This window comes from Lepidochelys olivacea, assembly GCF_965140295.1.
Source record: "Lepidochelys olivacea isolate rLepOli2 genome assembly, chromosome: 20".
NCBI classification, from domain to species: Eukaryota; Metazoa; Chordata; order Testudines; family Cheloniidae; genus Lepidochelys; species Lepidochelys olivacea.
Genome location: NC_140430.1, coordinates 21,350,156 through 21,374,789, shown reverse-complemented (window position 1 = coordinate 21,374,789; position 24,634 = coordinate 21,350,156). Strand labels below are relative to the sequence as shown.

Here is a 24,634-nt window from a genome sequence, read left to right as displayed (position 1 = left end):
CTCCCAGGAGCAGCCCCCACGCGCCACACAGACACCGTGGGGACCTCATCCCCAGGAACGCCGCCTGTCGGGAACCTCAGCGCTGCGTGGGGCAGAGGCGGGGCATTACTCACGGACGGTCGCACGCAGGCGTGTCTGGAGGAGAGGTGGCGGCATGGAAGTCGTGAAGGAGGGGCTCCTCAGCCACGCACACTCCAGCCAAGCAGCGGCTTCTAGTCACTACCTAGGCTCTCCTGGTTCTTAACACGCACAGAGCCAAGGCTGCCCCTCGCTGCACAGCCTCCGATGCCAGGAAGGGGAAGCAGGAGAGACACCCAGGGTATAATTTATAGGAGAGATTTATTTGAAGAAATATTACAACATATAAAAACTACATAAAGTATTAATTTCCACTTGTATAAAGTGGTTGATTATTTTCAATACAATGCATAATAAAAACATCATCCTTAAAATCCAGAATGCACGGTGGGGGCACTGCACAGCCGATCACTAAAATGATTATTAGTTGATAATTTGACCATCACATACAGCTTCCAAGGTCAGCCAAGGAGATGAAGACTGGTCATGAGTGCAGCTGAACGGAGACAGACCTCATCATGTCATCAAACAAAACAAACAAAAATCAGTGCATGTTTGGGAGTCCAGGGGCCAGGTGGGAGATTTACACGCTAGTCCATAATTTCCATCTTTTCTGGTTTGCTGTTATCTGTGAAGGAACAAGAGACACCATTGGCCTAGCAGCCCCTCCTGTTACATTCAGCCAGTCACGCTAAGGGATGTTCATCCCCTGCCTTCCAAAAGTTGCCACCAATGTGACCTCCCCACCTAGAGCTGCTCTGATGGACACGAGGGGCAAACGCCAGCACCAGCTGGAGAGTAAGACTTGATCCCGGGAATGAAATGGTCCCAAAAAGGGCCAGTTATTAAAAGGCAATTCCAGCTTGGTACGGCGTCAAAGCCCAGCGTGCCTTGAACACAAAGGGGGCAGTAGTTACTGAGAGCAGTCAGCTGTAAGTTACAGAACTGAAGCTCCCCTCGATAACCGAGATGCGCCAGGCAAAGTGGCTCATGCCCTGGCTGGTTTGGGCCCGCAGGAGGGCAGCTGCATTGGAGCGTATAGTAGTGAGCACACACCAGCTAGAGTCCACGTGCCCCGAGATACCTGTGGCCTCCTCTTTCACTTTCGCCAACACACACGACTTGATCTCCAGCCCGATGGATTTCGCCAGAGGCGGAGGCACGGCGTTACCAACCTGAGAAGAGAGGCAGGGGAGCCATGAGCTCTGTGCAGATCCGGGCCACGTTACATCGGGAAAGAGCAGCACGGCTTTCACGGCCTCTGCTGCAATCACCCACCCAATGACCCCATTCTGAGCCAGCCTCTCTCCTTCCTTATCTGGGCATCCTGCTTGCAAACAGGAACCCAGAGTAGCTGCCGATTCCCTGGCGAAAGATCCTTACCTCAGCCTTGCGTTAAAGACCGGGGCTCTGACCCTCCATCAGACTGCACTTTGTGCCGTAATTCACACTGGCCCCATGGGAGCACGTCTACAAGCCGATGTGAACAGAGGAGTGGGGATGGAGGACTGGCCCTGCTGCACCATACCTACCAGGTGCAGGGGAAACCGGGCTCGCCCAGCACCTTGCTCCGCAGTCACCCACCTGTCTGTGTTTGTCCAGGACGTTGCCGAAGAGCCTGTAGGTGTCCGGGAAGCCCTGGGATCGCGCGCACTCCCGCACGCTCACCACCCGGTGCTGCTCCGGATGAAGCACTCGGCCCTGGGAAAGGGAACGGGGACACTGAGGCAGCTGTGAGTTCCCAGCCCGCAAAGGCCAAAGGTCGGTCGGACGGCAGCGAGAAGGGGTGCTGCGGTAGGTGCTGCACCGGACCCTGCTGCACACGCCCCCAAGGGCCGTTGAGTTTAGACTCAGCACAAGAGTGGATCTGGCTCACGGGTGATTTAGCCCACAGCGACCAGCTGTGCAGACATCTCCCTGCCCCCTCTCTGCACCCGAACAACGGAGCCCCCACATTCATGCCCCTCCCAAAACGCAGCGGCAGCCACGGCTGAGCCCCAGCCCACCCACAGGGCTTACCAGCTGCTGTCGGGGACACGCTCACGCACCTGTTTGCCCATGGGCTCTGGGTTGGTGACGGTGGTGCTGAAGAAGCCATCCCACTCTAGCCTGCCGTACAGCCCGGCCCAGTGGTTGTGCCGGTTGCCGGTGTGGGGCAGGCACCAGGGGATGAGGGTGTTGAACTGTCGGTCTGCAGGGTCGCACGGTTTACCTGCGGGAGGGAACAGAGCACAGGGATTTCCTCTGAGCTACGGGCCAAGGAGCAGACTCGAGGGGAGGATGGCTAGGAAGCTGGGCGGATAGCCTGGTTCCCTTACGTCCCATCCCAGTACCCAGTGCAATGGGCCCTATGAATTTAAGCAGCACAGAACTGACACATTTTCCATCCCCAGTGTTTATCCTGTGGAACTCATTGCCACAAGATGGAAACTGAGAACAAGGACGAGACATGGGTCTGAGAAGAGCAGCTGCAGTCTGTGCTCCTTAGAATGAGGAGGGCTCTCAGACTTCGAGGGAGGAACTAATTAGCAGCCCCCCTCTCCCTCCCGCCCGCCAGCGCTGGCGCCCACAGGGTGACAGACCCTGCAGCAGCCCCCAGCGGGCACCCCCCTGTACCTTCCGCGCAGGAGCACACCCCCCGCAACGCTCCGGTGCTGCTGCGCCCGTTCTTCTTCTCGTGGTGAGTGTACCGCAGCTTCCGGGTGGCGGGGCCGTCCGACAGCCGCACCTCGATGTTGGGCAGGTCGCGCCAGTCCGAGCCCGGGGCCAGGGGAATGTGTCTCATCCGAGCAGCTACCAGCGCGCTCATATCCTGCAAGGTCAAGCCCGGCATCCAGCATTACCCTTCCACCGCAGCTCACCCGCTGCCGCCCCACGGCCGGGTCTCGGCACACAGGGCACTGCTGCTGCTGGGTACCCAGGGGCAGGTAGAGGCAGGTTAGCCTGGGGTAAAAGCTGGGGGCCAGGACACGAGGCCCTGGGTTCCATGCTCTCCTCTGTCATGGCATCTCTCTGGGTCTCAGGTCCCCCGTCGGTAAGAAGGGGTAATAACTCCACCCGTGGCTGCGGGCAGGGCTGGTCCCTCGCGCTGTCTGTGAGGGCCCGGCCCAACAGGGGCTTGATCCCCGTTGGGGCGTCTGGGTGACACTGGCCCACCGCGAAAGCCCTCACCTTGCAGATGTGATCCCTGAGGATGGGCTGATACTGCGAGCCCCTGATCTGCCTCTGGAACCAGGACTGGGGCTCCCCGTTGTAAGAGATCTCGAGGGCCGAGGCGCCGTTCCTGATCTCCGGCAGGTCGGACATGGTGTCCCGGACCGTGATGGTTCGGAAGGGCCCCGAGTACGTTCTAGGAGGAATAAAGGAAGCTGTCACCTAGCCAGTCACAGCTCGCCCCTCGCGGCACTGCCCGCGCCCCTTCTCACTGACCAACCCACTTCACACAGGGGAACACCTGGCATGTCTCAGAGCAGCTTGTTCCTCTCCCGGGCGTTTAGAGCCGTCGCTCCGGGGGCCCCGTCCACACTCCAGGCCTGGTGCGGCACTGCCAAGGACGCGCTCACCTGGTTATATTGCTGACAAACTTCTTGTCGTCCACCACGACGCTCAGCTGGCAGGCCCGGGGCGCGAACACGTGCAGGGGCTCAGGGAACATGGGCAGCTTCTCTCCAGGAGCCGCAGCGAGGACGATGGCCCTTCGGCGTGTCTGGGCCACGCCGTACTGGCCCGCCTGGACCGAGGGAGAGCGTCCTGAGCAAACGTGAACGTGGGCTTGCATCCCCTGCAGCCCAGACAGGACCATGGCATCCTGAGCCTGAACGCACCAGCTGCCGGGAGAGCGGCAGGGTGGGAACAGCTGCTGGGGAGCAGAGCCAAAGGGCTCAGTGGGGCAGTGTTCCAGCCGTGGAGTCCCTGCTGCAATTCTGGCCCAGAGGGGAATGAGTTTGGCGGGGGGAGGGAGGGTTAGCTTGGCAGAGTCTCTGGCCATCGGAGTGGGGCACCCACCCCACCCCCCCAGATCCCGGCCGGCGCCTGGCTCCTACCTGCAGCACCCCGAAGGTGCACTGGTAACCCATTCGCACAAGGCACCGCAGGGTGAGCTTCAGCACCATGGAGCGCTTGAAGGAGACAAAGTTCCTCACGTTCTCCAGGAGGAAAAACCTGGGCCTGTAGTAGTCACAGTAACTGCACGGGGCGGGGGACAAGCGAGATTAGAGACAGGGGCTCCTGCCGGGCTAGCAGACAGACCCCTGGAGCCAGTGCCACAAACTAACCCTCCCCCACTGGAGGTTTGCCACAATTCTGGTGACTCTCTCATGCCAAAACGCCCAGAGCTTTCAAGCCCCTCTCAGAGGGAGGGCACAGGGCCATGCGAGTCTCCCGAGGTTCAGGGGGGTGGGGGAAAGAGAGAGTCGAGTCCACGGGTAGACGAAGCGACCAGCTGAATCCCAGTCCAGTGCCCTACCCCTGCTCCTCCCGCCCTACCCCACTGATGGTTACATGGCCTTTGAGAGAGTCCTCAGCAGCCCCTTCTACCCTCGCTCCCTCCTGGTGGACAGTTCAGTCATTAGAGCAGAGGGCTAGGGTTCCTGGGCTCTGAGCTTGGGGCAAGAACCAGCCCCACACTGTTGTGCCTCAGTTTCCCATGAATGTCTAGTCCTTACCCTAAGGTCAGAGCCCGCCAAGCACAGGTCACACGAGGCCCCGGGAAGCCTCTTTGGGAGGAGAGGTGGGGCCCAGAGCCCTGGCAGCACCTGCAGACCCAGTTTGCATTTCCCTGGCGGGGCACGCCCGGCCAGAGCCCACCTGCTCCGATAAACATACGCAGGGGGCTTCTCAGGTGCGCCAGCAGCACCCAGGCATCAGGGGACGGGCAGCCAGCGGGAACGCCTGGCCCCTCACCTGAGAAAGGAGACCACCAGGGAGTTCTTGAACTTGGAGTAGGTGCGGGAGTTGAAGCGGTTCATGCCACTGAAGCCCTGGCAGGGCGGGCCACCACACAGCATCTCCACGTCCCCCTTCTGCGGGAGCTTCTGGCCCAGTGAGTTGGTCTTCTCGCCAGACATGACCAGCTTCAGCAGCACGTTGCAGTCCTCAGTGAACACTGTGGTGCCGGGGTTATTGAGGCGGAAGGCCTGGGCGGCTGGCTCCCACATCTCGATGGCCCACAGTGTCTCTGAGATTCCTGGGGACGGAAGGGGAGCAGAGGGCGTTAGACCCGGCAGGCGCCTCTCACCAGTTCCACCCAACTCAGCTCTGTCATTTTCAGGGAGCATGTGTGTGTGGCTGCGAGAGGTGGTGTGGTCTAGTGAGCGGAGCATTGGACAGGGACTCAGGACACCTGAGTTCAATTCCCACCTCTGCCACTGACCTTGGGCAAGTCCCTTTCCCTCCCTTGTGCCTCAGTTTCCCTCCAGCCCCCGGGTCTATCTGGGCTGTGAGCTCTTTGGCCAGGGACTGATTCATACGAGCATCTGTGCAGCGCCCAGCAGGAGAGCGTGGGGGTTGTGTCCGGAGGCAGGAAATCAGCCATGGCACTCCAGGGCCTGCTCGCAGGAGGGCAGCCTAGACTAGTGGCTTGTGACCCCCAGGTGGTCGTGGTCGGTGAGTGCTACAATCTACTATAAAGTAAAGCAAATCTTGCCCACCCCGTTCCCTCCCCCTGCTTCGAGGTCCCGTATTCTCCGCCACCCTCGGGAAATGCACATACATGCCATCGGTTACTTGCCACTGTTACGGTAAACTTAAGGGGGTGAGACACGTTTTGCTTTCAAAAAAGGGGCTGCCCACCTGCAAAAGCCAAGGAACAGGGGGCCCCTCTGGGACTCACCCGTGCCGGGACCTCCAGGCACCACAGTACTAGAAATAATTCACACCAAAGAGAGGCAAGAACGAAGGGTCCCCCAGTGCCCTGGATCTACCCCTGGACCTGCCCCCACCCCCTCTCCTTGCCTGCTTGGTGGAATCCCTCAGACAGGCCCCCACAGCCCGAGAACACATCGAGGGTGCGCAGTTTGGGCAGCTTCACCTCGGCAGCCTCCTGTTTGCTTTGCTCCAAGGCAGACACCGACTTCCCTTTGCCTGTGTGGAGAAAGGAGAGACCGTTTGTGCCGGCACCCGGCAGCCTCTCCAGCCGCAGTCAGGAGGGGGCAAGAACTCCGGGTCAGTCACTCTCTAGCAGGCACGCATGGATCTTAAGACGAGCAGAAAGGGTTAAGGGGCTTCTCTCTAAAGGGCGGGCTGGCACCCAAGCCGCAACAGGGGAGAGAAGAAACACGAAACCAGCACAACAGCTTGGGCAGATGCCAGGCTGAGCTCCTTGGGGCAGACAGCGCCTCGACTCAGAGTCTGCGCAGTGCCCAGCCCCGGGGGGCCTGGGCCATGACGCGGGCGTCTGATACAGGAAACTACTCTAAGCTTTGGGAAGTGGGTTACGGTTTCACATCGCTGGCCCTTTAAAATGCTGCGGGAGACACACCTGTACCCTGCATGGCTTAGTTCAAACCGGCATTTCCAGTGTCTGGTTAATGTACAATGCAGCTTTCACAACAGGCCAATGCTCTGTTTTCCCTGCAAAGTTCCGGGCAAGCTGGGGGATAATATGGAGCAGAAGCAGCTACAAAATTTGCAAGAGACAAAAGCACCAGGATTTAGACTTACCTTTGCCTTTCCCTTTCCCCTTGCCCTTATTCCCAGATCTACGGGCATGGTTCGGAGGGTCTTCAAAGCTCTTGGTTTTTGCATTGTAAGCCTGCAAAGAGAAGGGGTTAATCCGGCACACGGACGTAAGGCTCCCACGTGCCCTATAGGCCACGGGTACAGCTGGTGTTCGCGAGTTTCAGGGGACGCTGCCTTCGTGAGGACTACGTTGCTTCACTTCATGTAGGGCAGAGCCAGAATCCACCCACCCCCTTTGTCAAAACCTGGTGGTCGCAAGCCCCCATGTGATCCTGCAAACTGCCCACTGTAAGCAGATCGGGCCCTCATCTCCACAGCGAAGCAATCCTCTTCGGGAACTGTGACGCGCTTCTGCCGGCTCTTGGAGAGAGGGCTCTCTTATGCTTCTCTCTAGACTCCCCCGAGAACAGCTCACGTGCCTCGCTGGCCTGCTCAGGACAGACGGGGCCGCTTCCCTTTCAGAAAAGCTTGGCAGAGTCAAGCAGCGCAGTGTTTGGTAAGTGCCTGTCACCACTGCAAGAGACGCTCATTGTACCCAGCACCACGCTCCCCTGGCAGGTAGAAAGAGTTCCTGAGACTTGTGATGAAGAATGATTTGGAGCATGTGTCCCAGAACTTGGATACTGATGTTTACGACGTGCAAGTCAGTTCTAGCAACGCCTCACGTCACCTGCTCGGTTAGCTACAGCCACCCACCCCGCCCCAGTGCGTCTCCAAGCAGAGCTGTGCCCACCACGAGCGGTTACCTCAAGGAAGTAGAAACGGTCCGACCCGCTGGCAGAATAGTCCTGAATACATTCCGTCAGGTCCTCTCCGTACTCCACCGCACAGCGTCCCTGCACGGCCTTGAAGTCCAGTGTCACTTCTTCATCACTCCAGTACAGCAGGTTGATGTCCGAGTGGTAACTTGCTTTCATGGACTTGTGGGTGTTCTCAGGCCTGCAGCAGACAGATCACTTTCACTAGGGAGCATGCTTGGGGGGTCGGGGGGGGGGGGAATAGGAAAGAGACTGTGCATTATACCCTTGCTTCCCCCTCGCACACTGCCTGCATCCCAACATCCACTGCGTTAAGCCTGTCCCCTTAGAGAAGACAGACAGGAACGCTCACCCAAATCTCTCCTACCCCGTAGCTCATCCTGCTGGAGAAGTTAGATTCGTTCTGATAAACAAAGCAGCTGGTTTGTTATCCCAGCAGGACACACAAGGAGGTGGGAGTAGCTCTTGATGGATGACCAGAGTGTGGGCTGAGAGGAAAGCGAGGAACACTGCAGAGCTGGGTAGGCCTGAATGGAGCATCGGGTTAGGGTATGTCTACACTGCAGCTGGGAGAGTGCTTCCCACCTCCGACAGACAGACAGACAGACGCTAGCTTTGCTCAGACTAGCATGCTAAAAACAGCCGCGTCGCTGGGCGTAGCATAGGAGCGGCTCGGGCTAGCCACTGGAGTACGTGCCCTGGGGAGGTTTGGACGCGGGCAGCCGCCCGCCCAAGCTATCCCTGGCCGCAGAGCTAGCGCGTCTGTCTGGCCGAGCTAGGGAGCAGCCTCCTAGCTGAGTGCAGACGGACCCCAGGGAAAGTTCCCCTTTGTCTGCGCGGCACACTGGCTTTGCTTTGGGGACAGGGTGGAGAAGGCCCCTGCTCCTGCGGCTTCTCCCCAAACGGACCTTACGGAGGCTCCGCCCGCGCCCAGCCCCAGCTCACCTGTAGAACTTGTAGAGCCGAAGCTTGATGTCGGCTTCGTTGGGCTTGCCATTGCTGCGCATGCTGCAAAAGATCTCCTTGATGCGGCCCACGCGGTATGGCTCCGGGGCGTCCTGGTTGCTGCCCTTGATGTACTCGGAGGACTTGCGGTAGTGCTCTGGGTACAGCTCCTCATCCACCGCCTCCTTCTTGGGGCGCTTGGCTGGGCTGGCCAGCTTCATGCTGGGGTTGGGGGGAGCGGAGCAGGGGGTAAGAGGTGCTAACACGGACGCCCGGGCTGCCCACCGACCCACCCTTCAGGGGACAACCCAACGCAACCCCCCGAAGCGCCCCCGGCCTGGCAGCGACTCTGCTTTCTGAACCAGGGGGCTGTTCTCCAATTCAGGAGCCCCTCCGACAAGGCAGAGAGCCTGCCTGCAGCAGGGAGGTACGCGATCCCCTGCATGTGCGGCCCCTGCATTTTCTGAGGCGCGGCAAAGCCCCGATGCTGCCGGGATACGCGTCTCCTGAATTGCCAGCGTGTCTCAGGTGCAGCACGCTCTCTAGCCCAGCGTCCCGTCTCTGACCAGGTGCTTCACAGGAAGGTGCAAGACTTGTGCCAGTCAGTCTACAGAACCAGGTTACCCGAGTGTCAGCCAAACCAGCACCGTGTCTGGCTACTATATCCCCCCGCCCCCAAAAGGAATTTTATTCCAACTCACCCTGCAATTGTAGTGGGTTTATACATCCATAAGCCAACTAAAGAAGCTCAACCTATGGAGTTTACCCAAGAAAAGATTAAGAGGTGACCTGATCCCAGGCTACAAGTGGCTACTTGGGGAGAGATTAGGACAGTGGAGGGCTCCTTAGTCTAGTAAAAAAAGGCAGAATGAGACCCAGCGGCCAAAAGTTGAATCCAGACAAAAGTCAGACTAGAACTAAGGTGCAAATTTGTTTTTTTAAACAGGGAGGGCGATTAACCATGGGAACAACTTGCCCAAGGACAGGGTGGATATTCCATCACATATGCTCTTAAATCAAGACCAAGTTTCTTTCTGTAGAGACTGCTCTAGCCCAAACTCAGGGAAGGATCTCTGCGGGAGGTCGGACCAGATGATCATCACAGTCCATTCTGGTCTTAAAAATCTAGGAATCCATTTACAACTGGCTTGTTTGGTACTTAATTTATAGCTGAAGCAGACTGGCGTGTTCTCCGTTATGGGAGATACTGAAGATGACTCTGCCATGGGGGCTGTGAATAAACCCTGCTGAGAAGGGACACCCCCTGCCCACTTGGCAAGAACCAACCTGAAGGAGAAAGCCTCTGGCAGCAGGAAGACACCATCTCCTATCCTGTACTGCACTCCGTTCTTTGTCGCCAGGCCGTAAAACATCTTCCCGTCCACCTCTTCTTGAGGCTCCATGACTTTGAGTATTTCCTTCTGCCTCACCTCGTCCAAGCGAGCGCAGCTCATACAGAACCTGTGGGGAAAGGAGAGAGCTTGGAGCTGGATGCAAAAGGCGGCTGGACCACGAGCAGAGGTTGCATGGGCCCATCTGCTGTAAATTGCCATTTGTTTGGCCTCCAAGCTCTTGGGGGCAGGGGCTGCCTCTGTTGTATACACAGCACCTAACACAATGGGGGCCTGATCCCTGCAAGACAAGCACCACACCTGCTGGTTTTCACACATATCCCCCACGGGCTTAAACAAACCGCTGTGGGGGAGAGTTGTTGGGGGGTGAGGGGGAGGGGGAGAGGGAGAGTGATTTAATCAGCACTCCTATTTGAGCCAAGAGAGAAGTTGAAAATACTACTAGATAAAATCATTCTTTCCCTGTGTATTAGCCCACAACATTCTTCCAATAAACTCCAAGTTACTGTTAGCACAGTCCCCCAGACCGCTGAGCTGAGCAGAGAAAACAGGAACCAGCCAGTTCACCCCAGTTCTTTTGAAGCTACTCTCCATGAGCAAAATCTGCCTGCCTTCAGCTGGGCAATAAACCGAGTACAGATAAACCAGAGCTCAGGTGAATCTAAACCCATCTCCAGAGAGAAGATGGAGCCTTTTGCTCCAGCCCAGCTAGAAGCTCCTGCCAGCCAGCCAGCCTCACGCACTCACTTGTACTTGTTGTCTTCCGAGGGCTGGGTCTTTGGAGGAGACTCGAACCTGGCATACTCTTGATCATACCACATTTGGTAGAAATAGGTTCTGCCATCATCTTCCACCATCTTAATCTCCATGTCCAGCCCCCCCTGTGGGGAAAGACAAACTGTAGGGGCCCCGCAGCCAGGGGTCGAGCAGCTGGCCGGATCCCGCCGCCAGACAGAACCTTGTGACATACCCAGGATACTTAACAACCAAAAGTAGCATCACACGTGGGAGAAGGGAAGAACCTTTCCCCTTGCAAACTTCTCTGAAGGAAGTTACACAAACGGAGCCTGTGTAGAATTCCGAGAACGAGAGGAGCCAGGACGCCTGGGTTCTATTCCCTGCTGCGTGCCATTCGGCAAGGCACTTCCTCTCTCTGTGCCTCTGTTTCCCCTCCTACCCTTCATCTCTCTCATCTGTTTACACTGCAAGCTCCTCAGAAGAGGGACCATCTCTCACTGGCTGGGCATACAGCACCTCGACCTCATCTGGGGCCACTGAGAGCCACTAGGACACAAGCAATCTAGTCAGTTTCATCAGACAGCTGTTTTCTCCAAGCAGGAATTATACAAGGGGACACTAGCTCAATGACCAGCAGTGCACTTGAAGCATTTGCCACTTGCAGATGCCCCAAGATAAACAAACTAGGCCCTGCTTGCCTACATTCGGTACCGATCCACGCAGAGCTCTCCCGCTAGGCTAGCTTTCCCACAGGAGGCCCGCCAAGAGGACGGCACCACCCACCTCCAAGGCCCAGTTCTCCGAGGGAGCCTTGTAGACGACGTTCACTTTGCCGTGGATGTAGGACAGCTGCATGTCTTCGCACTCGTCCACCAGGAAGAGTTCCAATGAGTCCGAGGTCTTTCCCAGGACAGTGTCGATGCCCTGGCAGAACCAGTGGGCATGGAACATTTGCCCACTGCTGTCTTCCCACAGCGCAGTGACTCTGCAAGGGAAGGGCTTATGTTTTAGCACCACCCCCAGGCTTCCAAGGGAAAGAAGCTTTCCTAATCGCTGGACGGACTACAAAAGCTTCACCCTGAGCAGGCCGGGGCTAACAAGACCCCAGGCAGAGAAGGTTCAGGGGAGAGCTCTGGACTGGGACTCCGGAGACCTGGGTTCTCTTCCCAACTCTGCCACTGCCCTGCTGGATGACCGTGGGCAAGTCACCTCCCTTATCAGAGCCTGGGTTTCCCCTCCCACCTGTCTGTCCCGTGTATTTAGACCGAGCTCCTCGGGGCACGTCTCTTACCACATGTCCATACATGCAGCTGCCAGCACAAGGGGACCCTGTTCTAGGCTGGGGCCTGTAGGACCCACCATCGCACAAATCAGTAACAGCAGAAACAGCCCCACTCAGACAGGGACCCCCCAAAATCAATGCAGGAAACACCCCTGTGTGATTGCTGCAGGACACGCACCGGCCCCTTCCGGCACATACTGCACGTTCATCCCCGGACCGCCACAAACCTGGCTAGGTACAGAGGCTTGGAGGGCTCGTCGGGGCTGACGGACACGCAGTCCCCCACCTCCAGGGTCTCGGAATCAATGCACACCTTCTGATAATAGTCCTTCTTCCCGTCGCGCTGCGGACAAAGGCTGGTTATTAAAACCGGCAGAAACCCCATTACCCAGTGTTTTCTCATTTCTCTCGTGGCATGTAGCTAGAGACCCTCCCCCTCCCTGCTGGACAGCGCCTGGAACCCAAGGGTGAGCGTGCTACGGGCCCCTCTCCATGCCCTCCCACAGAGCCTATGAGTGGACAGCCCCGGCTAAGGAGCCTTAGCGCTCTGGCTCCAGCAGCTCCTGCTTTTAGCTATAGAGGTCCCTGGCTCAGTCCCTGGTGTGCTGGCCATGAGGGCAGCCATCGCATGCGCGTTTGAGGGAGGTGGAGGGCTTTCATTAGCCTTCCGCTCTAGGCAGCCTCACTGAGCATCCCCACTATGACCGCAGCAGAGCTCCTGGCTGGTGGGGCTGGAGAAGCCATGAACCCTGAGCCTCATCTGTTCCCAGAGACAGGGGGTTCTGGCCCCCGCATTGTAGCTACTCCTTGGCTACAGCCCAACCATCACGCAAGCCACCACCCCAGCCCGCAAACAACAGGGACTCGACACTTCCTGCGTGACGCTAGGTTTTAAAGGCCTTGAGCCTCGCAGAGACAAGGAAAGGTTCAGATTTAGGGTTAACCTTGACAGGCCCACAAACTCCCACTCAAATCTGCTCCCAGTACAGTGTGCTGGCAAAACAAACATACTAGCGTGGACAAAAGAGGTGCAGCTAAAAAGCCACAATTCCCCCAGGCGGCCCGTACATCGAAAACGCTCTCGCGCTCGTCACAGAGAAAAGGCATTAGACCTGCACGTCAGCTCTCTCTGCACCTTCCCTAAGCAGCATGCAAGTGGCGTTAGCTGTGCAAACACACAGGGCAGCAGATCCACGTCGATCAAGGAAAGCAGGAAAGTGAGGGCTGTTTGTCAGTGCTGAGTTAAAGGCCCAGCAATGGGGCACCAGCGAGAACCCTGCAGTTTCCCAGCTGGCAGGTTACCACAAGCCTAGGGTACACCCGCTGGGGAGATCTGCTCACGACATCGATGCCAGACAACGAGCCCTGTTACTGGGGTGGAAACATGCATTGCCAGTGAGACGTCTCCTCCAGCCCTACCTTGATTGGCTCGCCCACCCAGGAAATCCTGCTTTTATTCTGCTTCTTCTTCCTTCCCTGTAGCATTTTTTTAGGTGACGGCATTTCGGGAATGTTATCGTCCACCTCCTCGTCTTCATCTGCTTCTCGGACGGCCAGATTGGGGCACCTAGGGTGGGAGTGACAGTCCGTGCACCTGGTGACTGACAGGGCCTTCTTGGGCCACACACTCGGTCCTCACGGCTCGCCAGGGCAGGGTCGGCTCCTTCAACAGGCTCCCCAGTGCTTTGTCCAGCCCATCCCAACACCGGGGCTTCCACCGTCTCCCGTCGGAGATGCTGCTGCAGCCCCAGATTCCACCCCCGCACCCCGAGACTCCGACCATTATTCCCAGCTCCAGCCCAGCCCGCACTGTGACACGCTGCCGAAGCAAGTCTGCTGCGTCCTCCACGCTCACCCCCTTTGGAGACGGGCAGATTGTCCCCTCCCTGCCCCACTCAGTCCACTGCCAGTTCTGAAGTGGGAGAGGAGGGAATTTCACTCCCTTCTGTTCCGGTTTTACATACACATCACTATCTGGGTCTGGTCTGGCTTGATACAGAAAGGACCTGTCACCGAGATTAGCGTGCGTATTACATCCCTTCGTCACATCGACACAGAGCACAGCGGGTTCAATGTAATGAGAGCACATTTGAATGGCTAACGAGTATCCAGACTTACACCGGGAAAGCTCTCAAACTACCGAGCATTTTGGAAGGGCCATAAACTCTAGTGATTCAGGGCATGAGCTGAACTCTAGTGACTGGGGGTCGGGAGGGAATTTCCCCCAGGGGCAGGTTATCCCATCGCTGTCTGCTGCAGGGGATCTTGCACTATTGTCTGACACAGCCGGTGCTGGCCCTGCTGGAGACAGGAGACCAGACCAGACGGGCCCCTCCTCTGATACTACCCGGGATTGGAATGACCAGACAGGATCAGCTCTTGATTCTTTCCTGCCAGGAGACTGCTGACTCCCTGCACAGTCAAGTCCACTGCCCCCAGGAGTAGAGGAACCCCCTGCTTGGCCCCAAGCACCTATACCCCTGGGCTCTGCACTGCCCCCAGGCGCTCAGAACCACCTTCTGGGACAGTTACCTCCTCTGCAGGCAGGCCTGTTTGCTCCGGCCACTACCGCCAAACTTGATCATGTTCTGGCAGGCTTTGCACTTCCCACACTCGGGCTGCTGACAAACCTGCAGGAGGAGGAGAGAAAGGAGAAGGCTGAGTGCCTGTGAACAGTGGAGGAGCCGTAGGAGTAACTTGTCCCCGAGGACGTGGCGCTCTCAAGAGGAAGCAGGAGCTCAGCTCCGTCATGGCTTGCTCCTGACCACAGCCAACAGGAGACTGTGGGCATGAGCAAAACCCGTGGAAAGACTCACATTGACTAGAAGAGGCTTTGGAGCCAAGAGGGAGAGCCACATGTTGCTCCTTAGTATCCTCCTGCCACGGAGCAGCCCTGTCTGGCTTAGGAGGTGCCAAAGGGGCCTCCGGGAGAACCAGGCCTGAAGGAAAATTGCTTGGCCACCCTGAAAGTGCAGCAGAGCCTGCCCTGACACAGCACAGCTTCCTTCCTTTCCCCAGACAATTCTCGCCCTTAGCATGCTGCCATTTCTCAGGCTGCAGGGAAATGGACGCTTTGCCCCCAGAAAGGGGAACTTCACCCCGCTAAGCCTTTCCCCTCGGGACACCACTTCCAGCCAGCCACACAGCCCAAGGGGCAGAGGGAAGCCAGCCAGCCTTGCCCATTCCCCAGCACTCTCCCCAGAGCTAGACAAGACTGATTCCCAGCATCCAGAGTCCCAAAGCCAGGGGTCAGACACAGCTCAGCTCTGACCCAACCTGCTGGTTACCTCACACACGCCGCAACGCCGGCGCTTCATGGTGTTCTCCTTGTCTTCCTCTCTCTCGTTCTTCTCGATCTGCTCCGAGAAGAAGGTGTCGAAGATCAGGTACACCAGCTTGGTTGTGGTGGCCTTGGTGGGCCCTTTGTCCTTGTCTATCTTGGTGGGATGCCGAATGGCCTGTCTCCTCGCGGCTCGCCTGGAACGGAGAGCAGCTCAGACACTATCCTCTGCAGCAGGGTCCCACACTGGTGGCATTACCCCCTCCCGCCACAGACCGGGACAGAAAAATTCTGGCTACGTGCAACGCCACTGACCACTCTCCTCACACACACACTCCCGCACACTTCTGCCAGCTGCAGCAAGCCGGCACAATACATGCTACAGCATCTCATGATAAACCGTGTTGTAACTGTTGGCTTGGCAGTAAAAGCCCCTAACAGGCACTGAAAACGCACTCATAAGAGAGGGTCCGCACAATCCAGACTGATGACAGAAGGATCGCATGGGGAACTGAGGCCCAGAGATGCAGGGTTGCATGGGGGGGCCGGTGGCAGGGCTGGGAATGGACACCAGGACTCCTGGGTCCCGGCCCATTGTTTTAACCACCAGACCGCCCTGGCTCCCTAAACAGCAACGCAGAGGGGATTTTCTTTGCACCAGACTAGACTGGCTTAGGAAGCTGAGTATTTCTCCTTTCTAACCAAGCCCCTTACGGCAACTCACCCCGCGCAGGCATATAGATCCCTGAGGGTCTGTCTAGAGACAGGGAAGTTACCCCGGAACAAGGTAGGGCGTGAATTCAAAGTGGAATAGCGCTGGGCCGAGGCAAGGCCTGAGATGCAGTGCCTGCATAAGCCCCAACAGAGCATGGGCCAAGGGTGGCAGCAGCTGGAGGACGCCTCGCTGTGCTCCCACCCGCCTACCTCTTCCCCAGGGTGACCCCCGCGAGTTTAATCAGGTCTCTCATGCAGGGCGTGATGAGGACGGGCGGCTCGTCGCTGTCTCCGGCCTCGTCGTAGCTCTCCACCTGCTCCACCACAAACTGGGCATGCCGCAGCAGAGAGTCCTCCGTGAAGCGGTTGAAGTTCAGCCCAGCGGGCGGCACCGTTGTCTGGAGAGACGCAGCGGAGGGTCATGGGACATCCCCACATACAGCACCCGAGAGCACTGCAGCTCTACGCACAACGGCACGGACGTTTTCACAGGTAGCCAGCGCCTCGGGTCCCTGGTTCTCAGACGCAGGGGCGCAGGCCACTCAGGGCGGACCCCCAAACTCGCCAATAGCGACTGAAAAGGCAGGCCTCTCACTCTCTCCGCGAGGCCCAGTGTCACCCTCATGCAGTGGGGATAGGGCAACACCACAGGTCACATCAGCTCTCAGACTAGGCCTGAGCACGGCCGAGGCCTTGTAGGAGAGTTGCGCGGACAAGCGGCATTCACCCTCACCGTACGGTGGAGCAGAGGGTAAGAACCGGAGGCAGAGCGCCACCCGCCAGAGGGGTTAGTAAAGAGAGACAAACCACAAGTAGAATAAAAGTCGATCTCCTCGCCTCTCACCCACACCCCGTTCAAGGGGGAGGAGCAGATGGACACACCCTAGGACAGACAGTGTCAAAGGCCCAAGAGTTCAGAGTCAACTAGTCCAGCAGTTCCCATAGCAGGACACATCCTGGAATCTTTCTGTCACTTCGCCAAGCACACCCTGCCATTTACACGGCCGTGACCCCTCGGCTCCTGTCCGCAGTGCCCCGGGGGCTGGGAACCTAACGGTGAGACCCTGCGAGTCAGAGGACGGGCAGGCCATGTCTCACCTCGATCTTGTTCAGCAAGTCCTCATAGCTGACATCGGGATTGTTCTGGAGGAATTCCACAACTATTTTACTCATGTAGATCTTCTCCTGCATTAACGCAAAGGTGGGAGCGTATTCCTCGCTGGGATCCATGAGAATGTAATCCGCAAAGGCTGAAGCAGAGAGAGATTGCCAGAGACAGTGACCGCAGGGGCTTTACGGAACAGGTTAGCAAACAGCTGAAAGGCCCAAATAAGCTAAGGAACGTGCGATGGGAAAAGTGTAAAGGACTCTCAGGAGCAGAGTCCTGTCAGTCCCGCAAGCATCTATGCACACTTCAATTCAAGAGTGGCTTAGCTCTGTTTAGCATCACCCTGTTCCTAATCGGGAGCATCCACATGATCTTTGGCAAGAGTTAAAAACCCCTCTCAAGTTACACTGGGGCAGCTGCGTATGGACAAGCCCAGAGTAAAATCAGCATTGCGTGGCTCGCGTAACAGGAGGGACCCCCCAGCATCAGCAATTAATTTGCAGCAACCCGCTTCGGTGGTTATCGAGTGCCTTGGCTCCCACTCCCCACCCCACAGCTTCGTACCCTCATGGGTACTCGAGTCTTTAACCCTCAGAACACAGGGATCTCACCAGCCCCGCAAGGGAGAAGCCCCCTGACAACCCCCAGTTTGCGGATCTACCTGTAGTGAAGCCAATCAAGGCTCTTTCTCCTCCGTCAAACCCAGTGATCCACCAAGCGTTTATGGGACCCAGTTTCTTGGCTCGGACACCACCTGAGCGGGAAAGAGCAAGGATGTTTCTTTCTCTCTCTCTCTCTCACACATACACCCACCCACCCCCACCCAGGAACACACCACAAGGGTTCGGATTTTGCTGCCCAGAGGCCAGATTCTCCATTGCCGCACACCATGCAGCCCTTGGCACCAGAGCAGAGTGGGTGAGAAGTGCGACCGGCTCACTGTGGGAGCGAACTGCACCCACTGCAGATCCCTGGGGAACCAGGCCCTCACACTGAGTTACTGGCCCAGATCAGAAGACAGCTGCTTTTAAAACACTTGCCATTAACAGGCTGTTGAACTTCTGTTCAGAGTCAGCCCTGCCATGTGGACCCCACCCCAAGCATAACTGAGCAACGTCCTCCACGGCAGTAACCCAGCGCGAGCAACGTCACCTGAGAGGAGAGGTTGTTCCTCGCTCTGCCAGGACTCCACTGACAGCACAAAGGCCTTTGGACTGATCCTCAGGACACAGACTGAGAAAGTCCCAGGGTGCCAGGCAGGCCGGTGTCTGCCCCCAGCTCTGCGCCGAAAGACACTTACCATCTAGACAAGGGTTGTCGTCGTATATCGGTTTCACAGCACCACTGAAGTACAGTTCTATATTCCTCTCTATGAGGCCGGTGTCAAACGGGCACAAGTGACCCTTTTTGTCGTAGACGCTGTGCGAGAGAAGAGAAAGGAGGTTTCCCGATTGCTCGCTGTTCAACACCTCAAGGATGTCACACTTAATATTCAGCCTAAACCAGCACCCAGGGCTCCCTGCAAACAGCTCTGCATTTACACATCCTGTGTCGAACACGCTTCCCTTGACCAAGCAGGAACTGCAGGCCCGTGAACCAAGCTCCTGGCTACATGCCCGGGGAAGCAGTCTCACCGTCCAGAGTAGTGCTCAGGGCAGAACAAAGCCTCTCCACGTTGTGCAGAAGAGAGCGCGCGCCGCCCCTCCCCAGGGGTCTGATTTGCCCCAGGGGTTACAAACGCAGCACTGCCAAACTACTGATGCTGCAACAGCGCAAGAAGCCTTTACCTGAAGGAGGTCACTTTGTGCTGGGGCAAATCCTCGTAACTTTCAAACCCGTCTTCGTTGGCATCGAAAATGGACAAGCGCTCATCCGTCAGCATCTCCGGCTCCTCCAGCTGAGAAAGAGAGAGGGGCACGTTGGACCCGCACGCCCAGCGGCATGGCCACGTTTCTAAACCCAAGCGACGAGCCGCTTACCGCATTGTCGGGATCCCCCTGGAAGAACTTGAGATCGGGATCATCCAGGTACTGTCTGCAGTCAACACACTTGGGAGGAGTGGTCTGCAAGGGAAACACCACAAGACATCAGGAGCTTTCCCCATTAACAGTTCTGCCATTTACCAGCCTCAGCCCTCCGTAAGAATCACTGTATGTTCCCACGCTGACGGCCAGTCCTTATCTACCAGGAATCTGGAGCAGTAAAACAGTCCCCAGCGCCTCACACGGTGTCTAGGACCAGGTGTTTAGCAACTTCTCTGACCTGGCCAGGCGTGGCATGAGGAAGGGCTCGCTGCACCGACAACACACACATGCCCTCTTGGTACGTTTTGTTTGTGCTGTAAATGCTGCATTTAAAGATCACGCGGAGCCGTGAGTGACATGTGCGCTAGGGAGTATTTTTTCTGGACTCGCTGCCACTCCGGGCAGTCGAAAAGCTGTCAGCAGTGCTCGGACAGGGCCCAAGTGCTGACAAGAACAGGGAAAACCACTTACTTTAGCAGGCGGTGCGGTTTTAACCTGCGTAGCTTCCTCTTTTATCTCAGACCTGGGCACAAAATACATCAAGACAAGGAATGAAGGTATAGGGCAAAAAAGCCAACCGAGGCTATTCCACCACCCGCACACCTAGTGCTCTCAGCTGTTCGAGAGACCTGAATACACGCAAATGTTTCATTGCCGATGCCCCACAAAACAAATGTGCCGTTCTAGCTGAAGCGGTTTTGTGCTACAGGAAAGCACTGAACTCCTCACACACCATCCGCTCACAGATTCCAGCATGCCAGCCCTCGGCCCAGGAAGCAGAAGAAGCCCTTTTTCTGGTTCCGCTTAGCCCACTTTGAAAGCAGATTAAACCGGAAAAAGGCACTCTTATTCTGGAATAAAACCATCCACACAGAGAGATGTTCCGGCTGGTTTCCAAGTGCAGGCAAGCCTTTACACCAGTGTAAACAATCCCCGTACAAGGAAAGCTATGCCAGAATACCGCATTCACGCTTGGGGAGGGGGCTGCTGTACTGCTTTAACTATACCCGTAGAGTTAAATAATAATAATCCCTCGCTCTTCTTGAGTGCTTTGCATCCGCAGATCTCAAAGCACTTTACTAAACAGCTCAATCTCATCATCATCAGTATGTAGACAGGGAAACTGAGGCACAAAGAAATACAACTTTTGCATACAGACAAGCCCGAAGTTTCCTGCTTAACAGGACACCTGGGCATTGCTGAAAACGGTCCCCATGAGGCCCTTTCACAGCAACACTTCACAGTTGGAAGCACAAAAAAGGGATTCACGGAGCCAGACCCAATCACTCATCTCTATTTTCAGACGCTTTATAAATTAGTAAACTATCAGAGTAACATTTTTTCTTTCAGACACTAAATTGCTTCCATTTCTTTAGCATTTTCTCTGCCTCCCCACGTTTAGGGTGATGAAGTCCAACACGAACACGAAAACTCAGCGAGAAATCTTTTTGATTTTTTGTTTGGTCTTTTGCCACAACAGACCCCGTGACAAACTTCTGCAAAGAGAAACACACACGCACATACACAGATCGTAGCACTGGAAGGGACCTCGAGAGGTCATCTAGTCCATGCACACACAAGCCAGAACATTCTAACACCCGATTAAAGAAATTTTAGCTGCTCTTACCCTTCTTTGGTTTCAATTTTAATTCTCTTTTCATCTTGCTCCTTGAAGTAGAGGTAAAAGAAAGAAATGCATGTAAGAGCCCATCAGCTTTACAAACTAAGGAAATGGGAGTCGCAGCAGAAATAATATGCCTGACTATTCTTCCTTGACAGCCTAATGAGATGTCTGTTTAAGAATTTGTTTTCAAACATGCACCAGACGTACCCTCTCTTCTAGCTCTTCTTCCTCCTTTTCTGGATTCGTTTCCTGCTTCACTTCTCCGTTCACCTCATCCGATTTGCGTTTGTTGGATCTGTTGGATTTAAAGGTGAAAACCAACAGAAAGATCAATTCTTTGAAAGGAGCAAATGGCTTTTCAGAGAAGACCATGGCAAAATAGACCCAAACAGCACAGTCTGCCTGAAGTTTGTGAAAGGAGCTTTAATGGGCTGTCTAGGCACTGCCAATAGCAGCAGCTGCTGTTACAAAACTGATCGTGGAACAAGCTACAGCTAAGCTGTTCTGATCCACTACACCTTGGTTTTCTTAACTGTTTGCATTTTAGTAGCATCTAAAATCGGGCCGCACTGGCCCAAGCTCTACACGAATACATGAGACAATTCCTGCCCAAACACACTCAACAATCTACACAGACAATGGGTAGGAGGGGAAAGAGGCAGAGAGGGGAGGTGACTTTGACCAGTGGAAGAGCCAGGACATAAGCCAGTTCTGCCAAGTCCCAGCCCGGAGACCTACCCACTAGCCCACACCACACCTCTGACCTTCATAGAGAGAACATCAGCTTCCTTCTCACCCTAATAAACGTAACTTAGTCTATCAAAATGAAACATTTATCAGCTGATATTACCATCACCCCAGCCATGGACCAGGACCCTGGGGTGTCAGGCACTGCACACTGGGTGTATTAGAGACGTGCCCATCGAGGACTGGGACCCCACTGTGCTAAGATATCTTGAGAATCTGTTGGGTGAGGTGTCCCTTTCTGAGCTTCAGGTCATTCCCCTGCTGGTTACAGGATGTGCAAATTAGAGGCTGTTAGATTGTCATGGACCTGCAAATATTAGGATCCACCTTGTTAGCCCACTGGGAATCTTTCACAAGAACTCGTACCAACTACTCAATGAGCCACCATGCAAAGAGAATAACGAAGAAGAGGGAGGACGCCAATGAACTGTTAAGAGATTAAAAAAACACGTATACATCTCAAAACCAACAAAAATCGCTTGTGAAAGTCCAGCTGCACCAGGATTGCACAACCAGGAGCTGCAGGATGTACTGACCCTTTGGAAAACAGGGCGAGGATGGTTGGTTGCCTGCCAGAGCTCCGGGTAACTCTTGAGCTGGCTGGGGATTCTGTCCGAAGAAAAAGAGCAATCATTACTTTGCAGGGAGAAGAACTGTTGTCATTCATAGCTCGAGAAAAGCCCAGGCCCTGCGTCACTCAAGCATACTCACCAACGACCCTGAGGGCCCGATTTTCCTTTACTCCATACCAGCCTATGGGGCAGCAGCAGATTTGGGTCACTCCCCACCTCGAGGCTGTTCTAGCTCACACTTTGCTTCCCACGGGCCCCGGGGATGGACAGAATAGTCACAGGGCTGTGCACTCCAGCCATGCCCCCAACCAGCCCCCACCTCTGGGAACTGGACAGATACCAGCTCCACACCAACCAGGGAGGACCCTGTGCGCAGGGGGGATACTAGAGGTCTGCTTCCACCTGCTCTGAAGCCAGAGCCGCACAGAAGGGCCTCAGCATAGCTGAGAATTTGGCCATCAACGTCTGACACCAGCCATTCCTGCGCCATGTGCTCGAGCACTCCCCTGTGCCCAAGTGGAGAAATGCGGCTATGCCACATTCCTTCCGACACATCAAACCGGAGCACAGCTCCTGCCCGCCTCCCATTCTTTAACTGGCAGGGATAAGCGCCTCTGCTGTGCTAAAGAGCTCTGGCAATATACCACCCAGCATTTAATCGGAGCAGTTTGCTTCCAAAGCTCCTGCGCAACAGAGATTTCTGCTTATTTTTTATTTGCTTTAGGAGTGAACAGAGCAAGACCAGGAGGTTATGAAACCAAACATTACAGGGCAGCATGTCTCTTGCCCCCAGGAGTCTGACCCTCTGCATTGCAGCAGGGTACAGCAAGTGGGGTGAGGTTGCTATTGGATGCCAAGGAGAAATTTGTACCCACTTCTACACCGAGAGGTGCCTACAGCCAAGCAGGCTTTTACATGAGCCCAAGGAAGAGCTCCCAAGGGGCGCGGCGAGCATGCAAACTAGCTGGCCATCCCGCCCAGGCAGCCACAAAGGGGAGTTTGCTAGCCAAGCCATTCCCTCTAAGCCTCCCCAAGGGAAGTGGTGAGCCAGTCGTACTCAGGTGAAGCACTGAGGAGCGTTGGGTGAGGGGCAGCCCCATCTCAGCTGAGGGTCTAGAAAGGATTCAGTAAGGCTGCCCTGAATCAGCAAGGGAACTCCACTGCGAAGCGAGGCTCGAGGGGCAGAACCCGCAGACCCTGTCTCGGTTGCTAGGGCAGCACAATGCCAGCTCATTACTTTTGTTCTCGCCATTGGATTTGCTCCTCCTGGCTTTGCGGGTTTTTGACATGGTTGCCGATGACGAGGAGGATGCCACAGCTTCCTCCGTCTCCATAGCGCTGTCCTCTTCCCCCTCATGACCAGCTCTCTCTGAGTCCTCGTCACTGCCGTAGGCGCCATTCTCAGAGCACCCGTTGGATTTCTGGCCGAGCGCTGAGGCGTCCCCATTCTCCACGGACAGCTCTTTGCTGAGCAAGGCTTTCACCCTGGCCAGGTACCCCTCCTACAGGAGCAAGGCACAGTTACAACACAGGACTACCACAAAGCTCCCCAGTTACCCTTTGGCCCTCCAAGGGCTGAATCCAACACATACCCCACCCTGGCCACAGGCCGCGGTCCTGCCCCTGCTTGGGTGGCAGCAGGCTTCAGAGTTAAGATGAATGGGGCAATTCACACTCCTTGTAGCTATTGGCTGTTTCAGGCTGCCTGCAGACTCAGACAGACAGCTGTTATACTCGGTTCATATTTTCAGGTTTATCTACCTTTTTTTTTTTTTTTTTTTTTTTTAAATAAAATCAGAGATTCTGAGCCATCACTTGACTACAGAAGCCAGGGCCCCCAGGCAGGAACCTTGAGCGCCTATGTCTTGGTCCCTCCTTCCCATGTATGCAGGCAGGCAGGGGTGCGTGTACGCACGCACACACATGGAAGGAAGAGAAGCTGTGTTCAATGCCCCACCTCCGACAGCTCCTCTCTGTGCAGCTTGGTCTCGAGGTCACTCAGCTGATTCTGTGCATCTGCTTGTAGGAAGCCATGGACCAGACTCAGCTTCTCCTTCACGCACTCCTGAGGGGACAAGGAGCAGGAGCGTGTGCTACAAGCAACCAGCTTGCGGCCAGTTCCCCCAGCCGCACAGACACCGGTTGCTCCCATGCCTTTCCTTCTGGGCACACGCAGCTTCTGCGACCCGAAGCTCATGGTGGAGGAGAAGGAGCCAGCCTATTACTGAGAACTGGGCTGCCTTACTGCCGTATGCAGGGACACCCTCCTTCACTACAATAGCGGAGAGCAGCCTTGGTGTTTCATAGCAATATTGCCAGAGGAGTTGCTAGGCTGGGCCAGAGCAGAGGCCAGCACCAGCTGTGCCAGAAGATGGTGCATGAAGCCCTGGGAGAGACAGTAAGGGGGGGGGTTCCCCTCCTGACCCCAGTAGTTAAGAGGTCCAAACCTACGCTCTGAGCAGCAGCGTTTATGGCCCTTCCAGAACACCTGGTTATCCCAATAATATTTACTCTTGCTCAGGGGTTTACAGCTGCAATATCCCTAATGCAGAGATCATTACCAATGCAGCCTCCAGACGCAACCTGTGGGCAGCATATTCTCTGCTCAGCCACGCCTTTGCGAAATCCACCCTGCCCTGGGGCATGTCGACCCTCATCTGAGCCTCCTGGGAACCCTCCCGCCCCCTACAAGCTTCTTGCCACTGTGGCGCATCCCCAGGATTAATGGTGCAGG

General features: G+C 56.0%; 1 protein-coding gene across 4 annotated transcripts in view; it reads right to left on the bottom strand.

The window, feature by feature from the left end:
* Positions 1-322: 322 nt before the first annotated feature.
* Positions 323-24,634, bottom strand: part of DNMT1 (DNA methyltransferase 1) — a 32,895-nt gene continuing 8,583 nt past the window's right edge. For all 4 annotated transcript variants that reach the window (XM_084610360.1, XM_084610359.1, XM_084610361.1 and 1 more), the window contains exons 3-34: positions 23,858-23,965; positions 23,138-23,402; positions 21,865-21,937; positions 20,789-20,876; positions 20,585-20,625; positions 19,429-19,480; positions 18,913-18,996; positions 18,721-18,830; positions 18,234-18,352; positions 17,595-17,687; positions 16,924-17,075; positions 16,036-16,223; positions 15,119-15,308; positions 14,364-14,461; positions 13,251-13,398; positions 12,059-12,174; positions 11,333-11,534; positions 10,559-10,692; positions 9,747-9,920; positions 8,460-8,681; positions 7,503-7,695; positions 6,739-6,829; positions 6,031-6,159; positions 4,981-5,263; positions 4,122-4,263; positions 3,642-3,808; positions 3,250-3,427; positions 2,695-2,890; positions 2,127-2,290; positions 1,663-1,779; positions 1,163-1,253; positions 323-706 (exon numbers count right to left, since the gene is read on the bottom strand). In XM_084610360.1, coding sequence (XP_084466486.1) covers positions 669-706; positions 1,163-1,253; positions 1,663-1,779; positions 2,127-2,290; positions 2,695-2,890; positions 3,250-3,427; positions 3,642-3,808; positions 4,122-4,263; positions 4,981-5,263; positions 6,031-6,159; positions 6,739-6,829; positions 7,503-7,695; positions 8,460-8,681; positions 9,747-9,920; positions 10,559-10,692; positions 11,333-11,534; positions 12,059-12,174; positions 13,251-13,398; positions 14,364-14,461; positions 15,119-15,308; positions 16,036-16,223; positions 16,924-17,075; positions 17,595-17,687; positions 18,234-18,352; positions 18,721-18,830; positions 18,913-18,996; positions 19,429-19,480; positions 20,585-20,625; positions 20,789-20,876; positions 21,865-21,937; positions 23,138-23,402; positions 23,858-23,965 — 4,446 coding nt within the window. In that variant the 3' untranslated portion in view covers positions 323-668. The remainder of the gene's footprint in view (positions 707-1,162; positions 1,254-1,662; positions 1,780-2,126; positions 2,291-2,694; positions 2,891-3,249; positions 3,428-3,641; positions 3,809-4,121; positions 4,264-4,980; positions 5,264-6,030; positions 6,160-6,738; positions 6,830-7,502; positions 7,696-8,459; positions 8,682-9,746; positions 9,921-10,558; positions 10,693-11,332; positions 11,535-12,058; positions 12,175-13,250; positions 13,399-14,363; positions 14,462-15,118; positions 15,309-16,035; positions 16,224-16,923; positions 17,076-17,594; positions 17,688-18,233; positions 18,353-18,720; positions 18,831-18,912; positions 18,997-19,428; positions 19,481-20,584; positions 20,626-20,788; positions 20,877-21,864; positions 21,938-23,137; positions 23,403-23,857; positions 23,966-24,634) is intronic.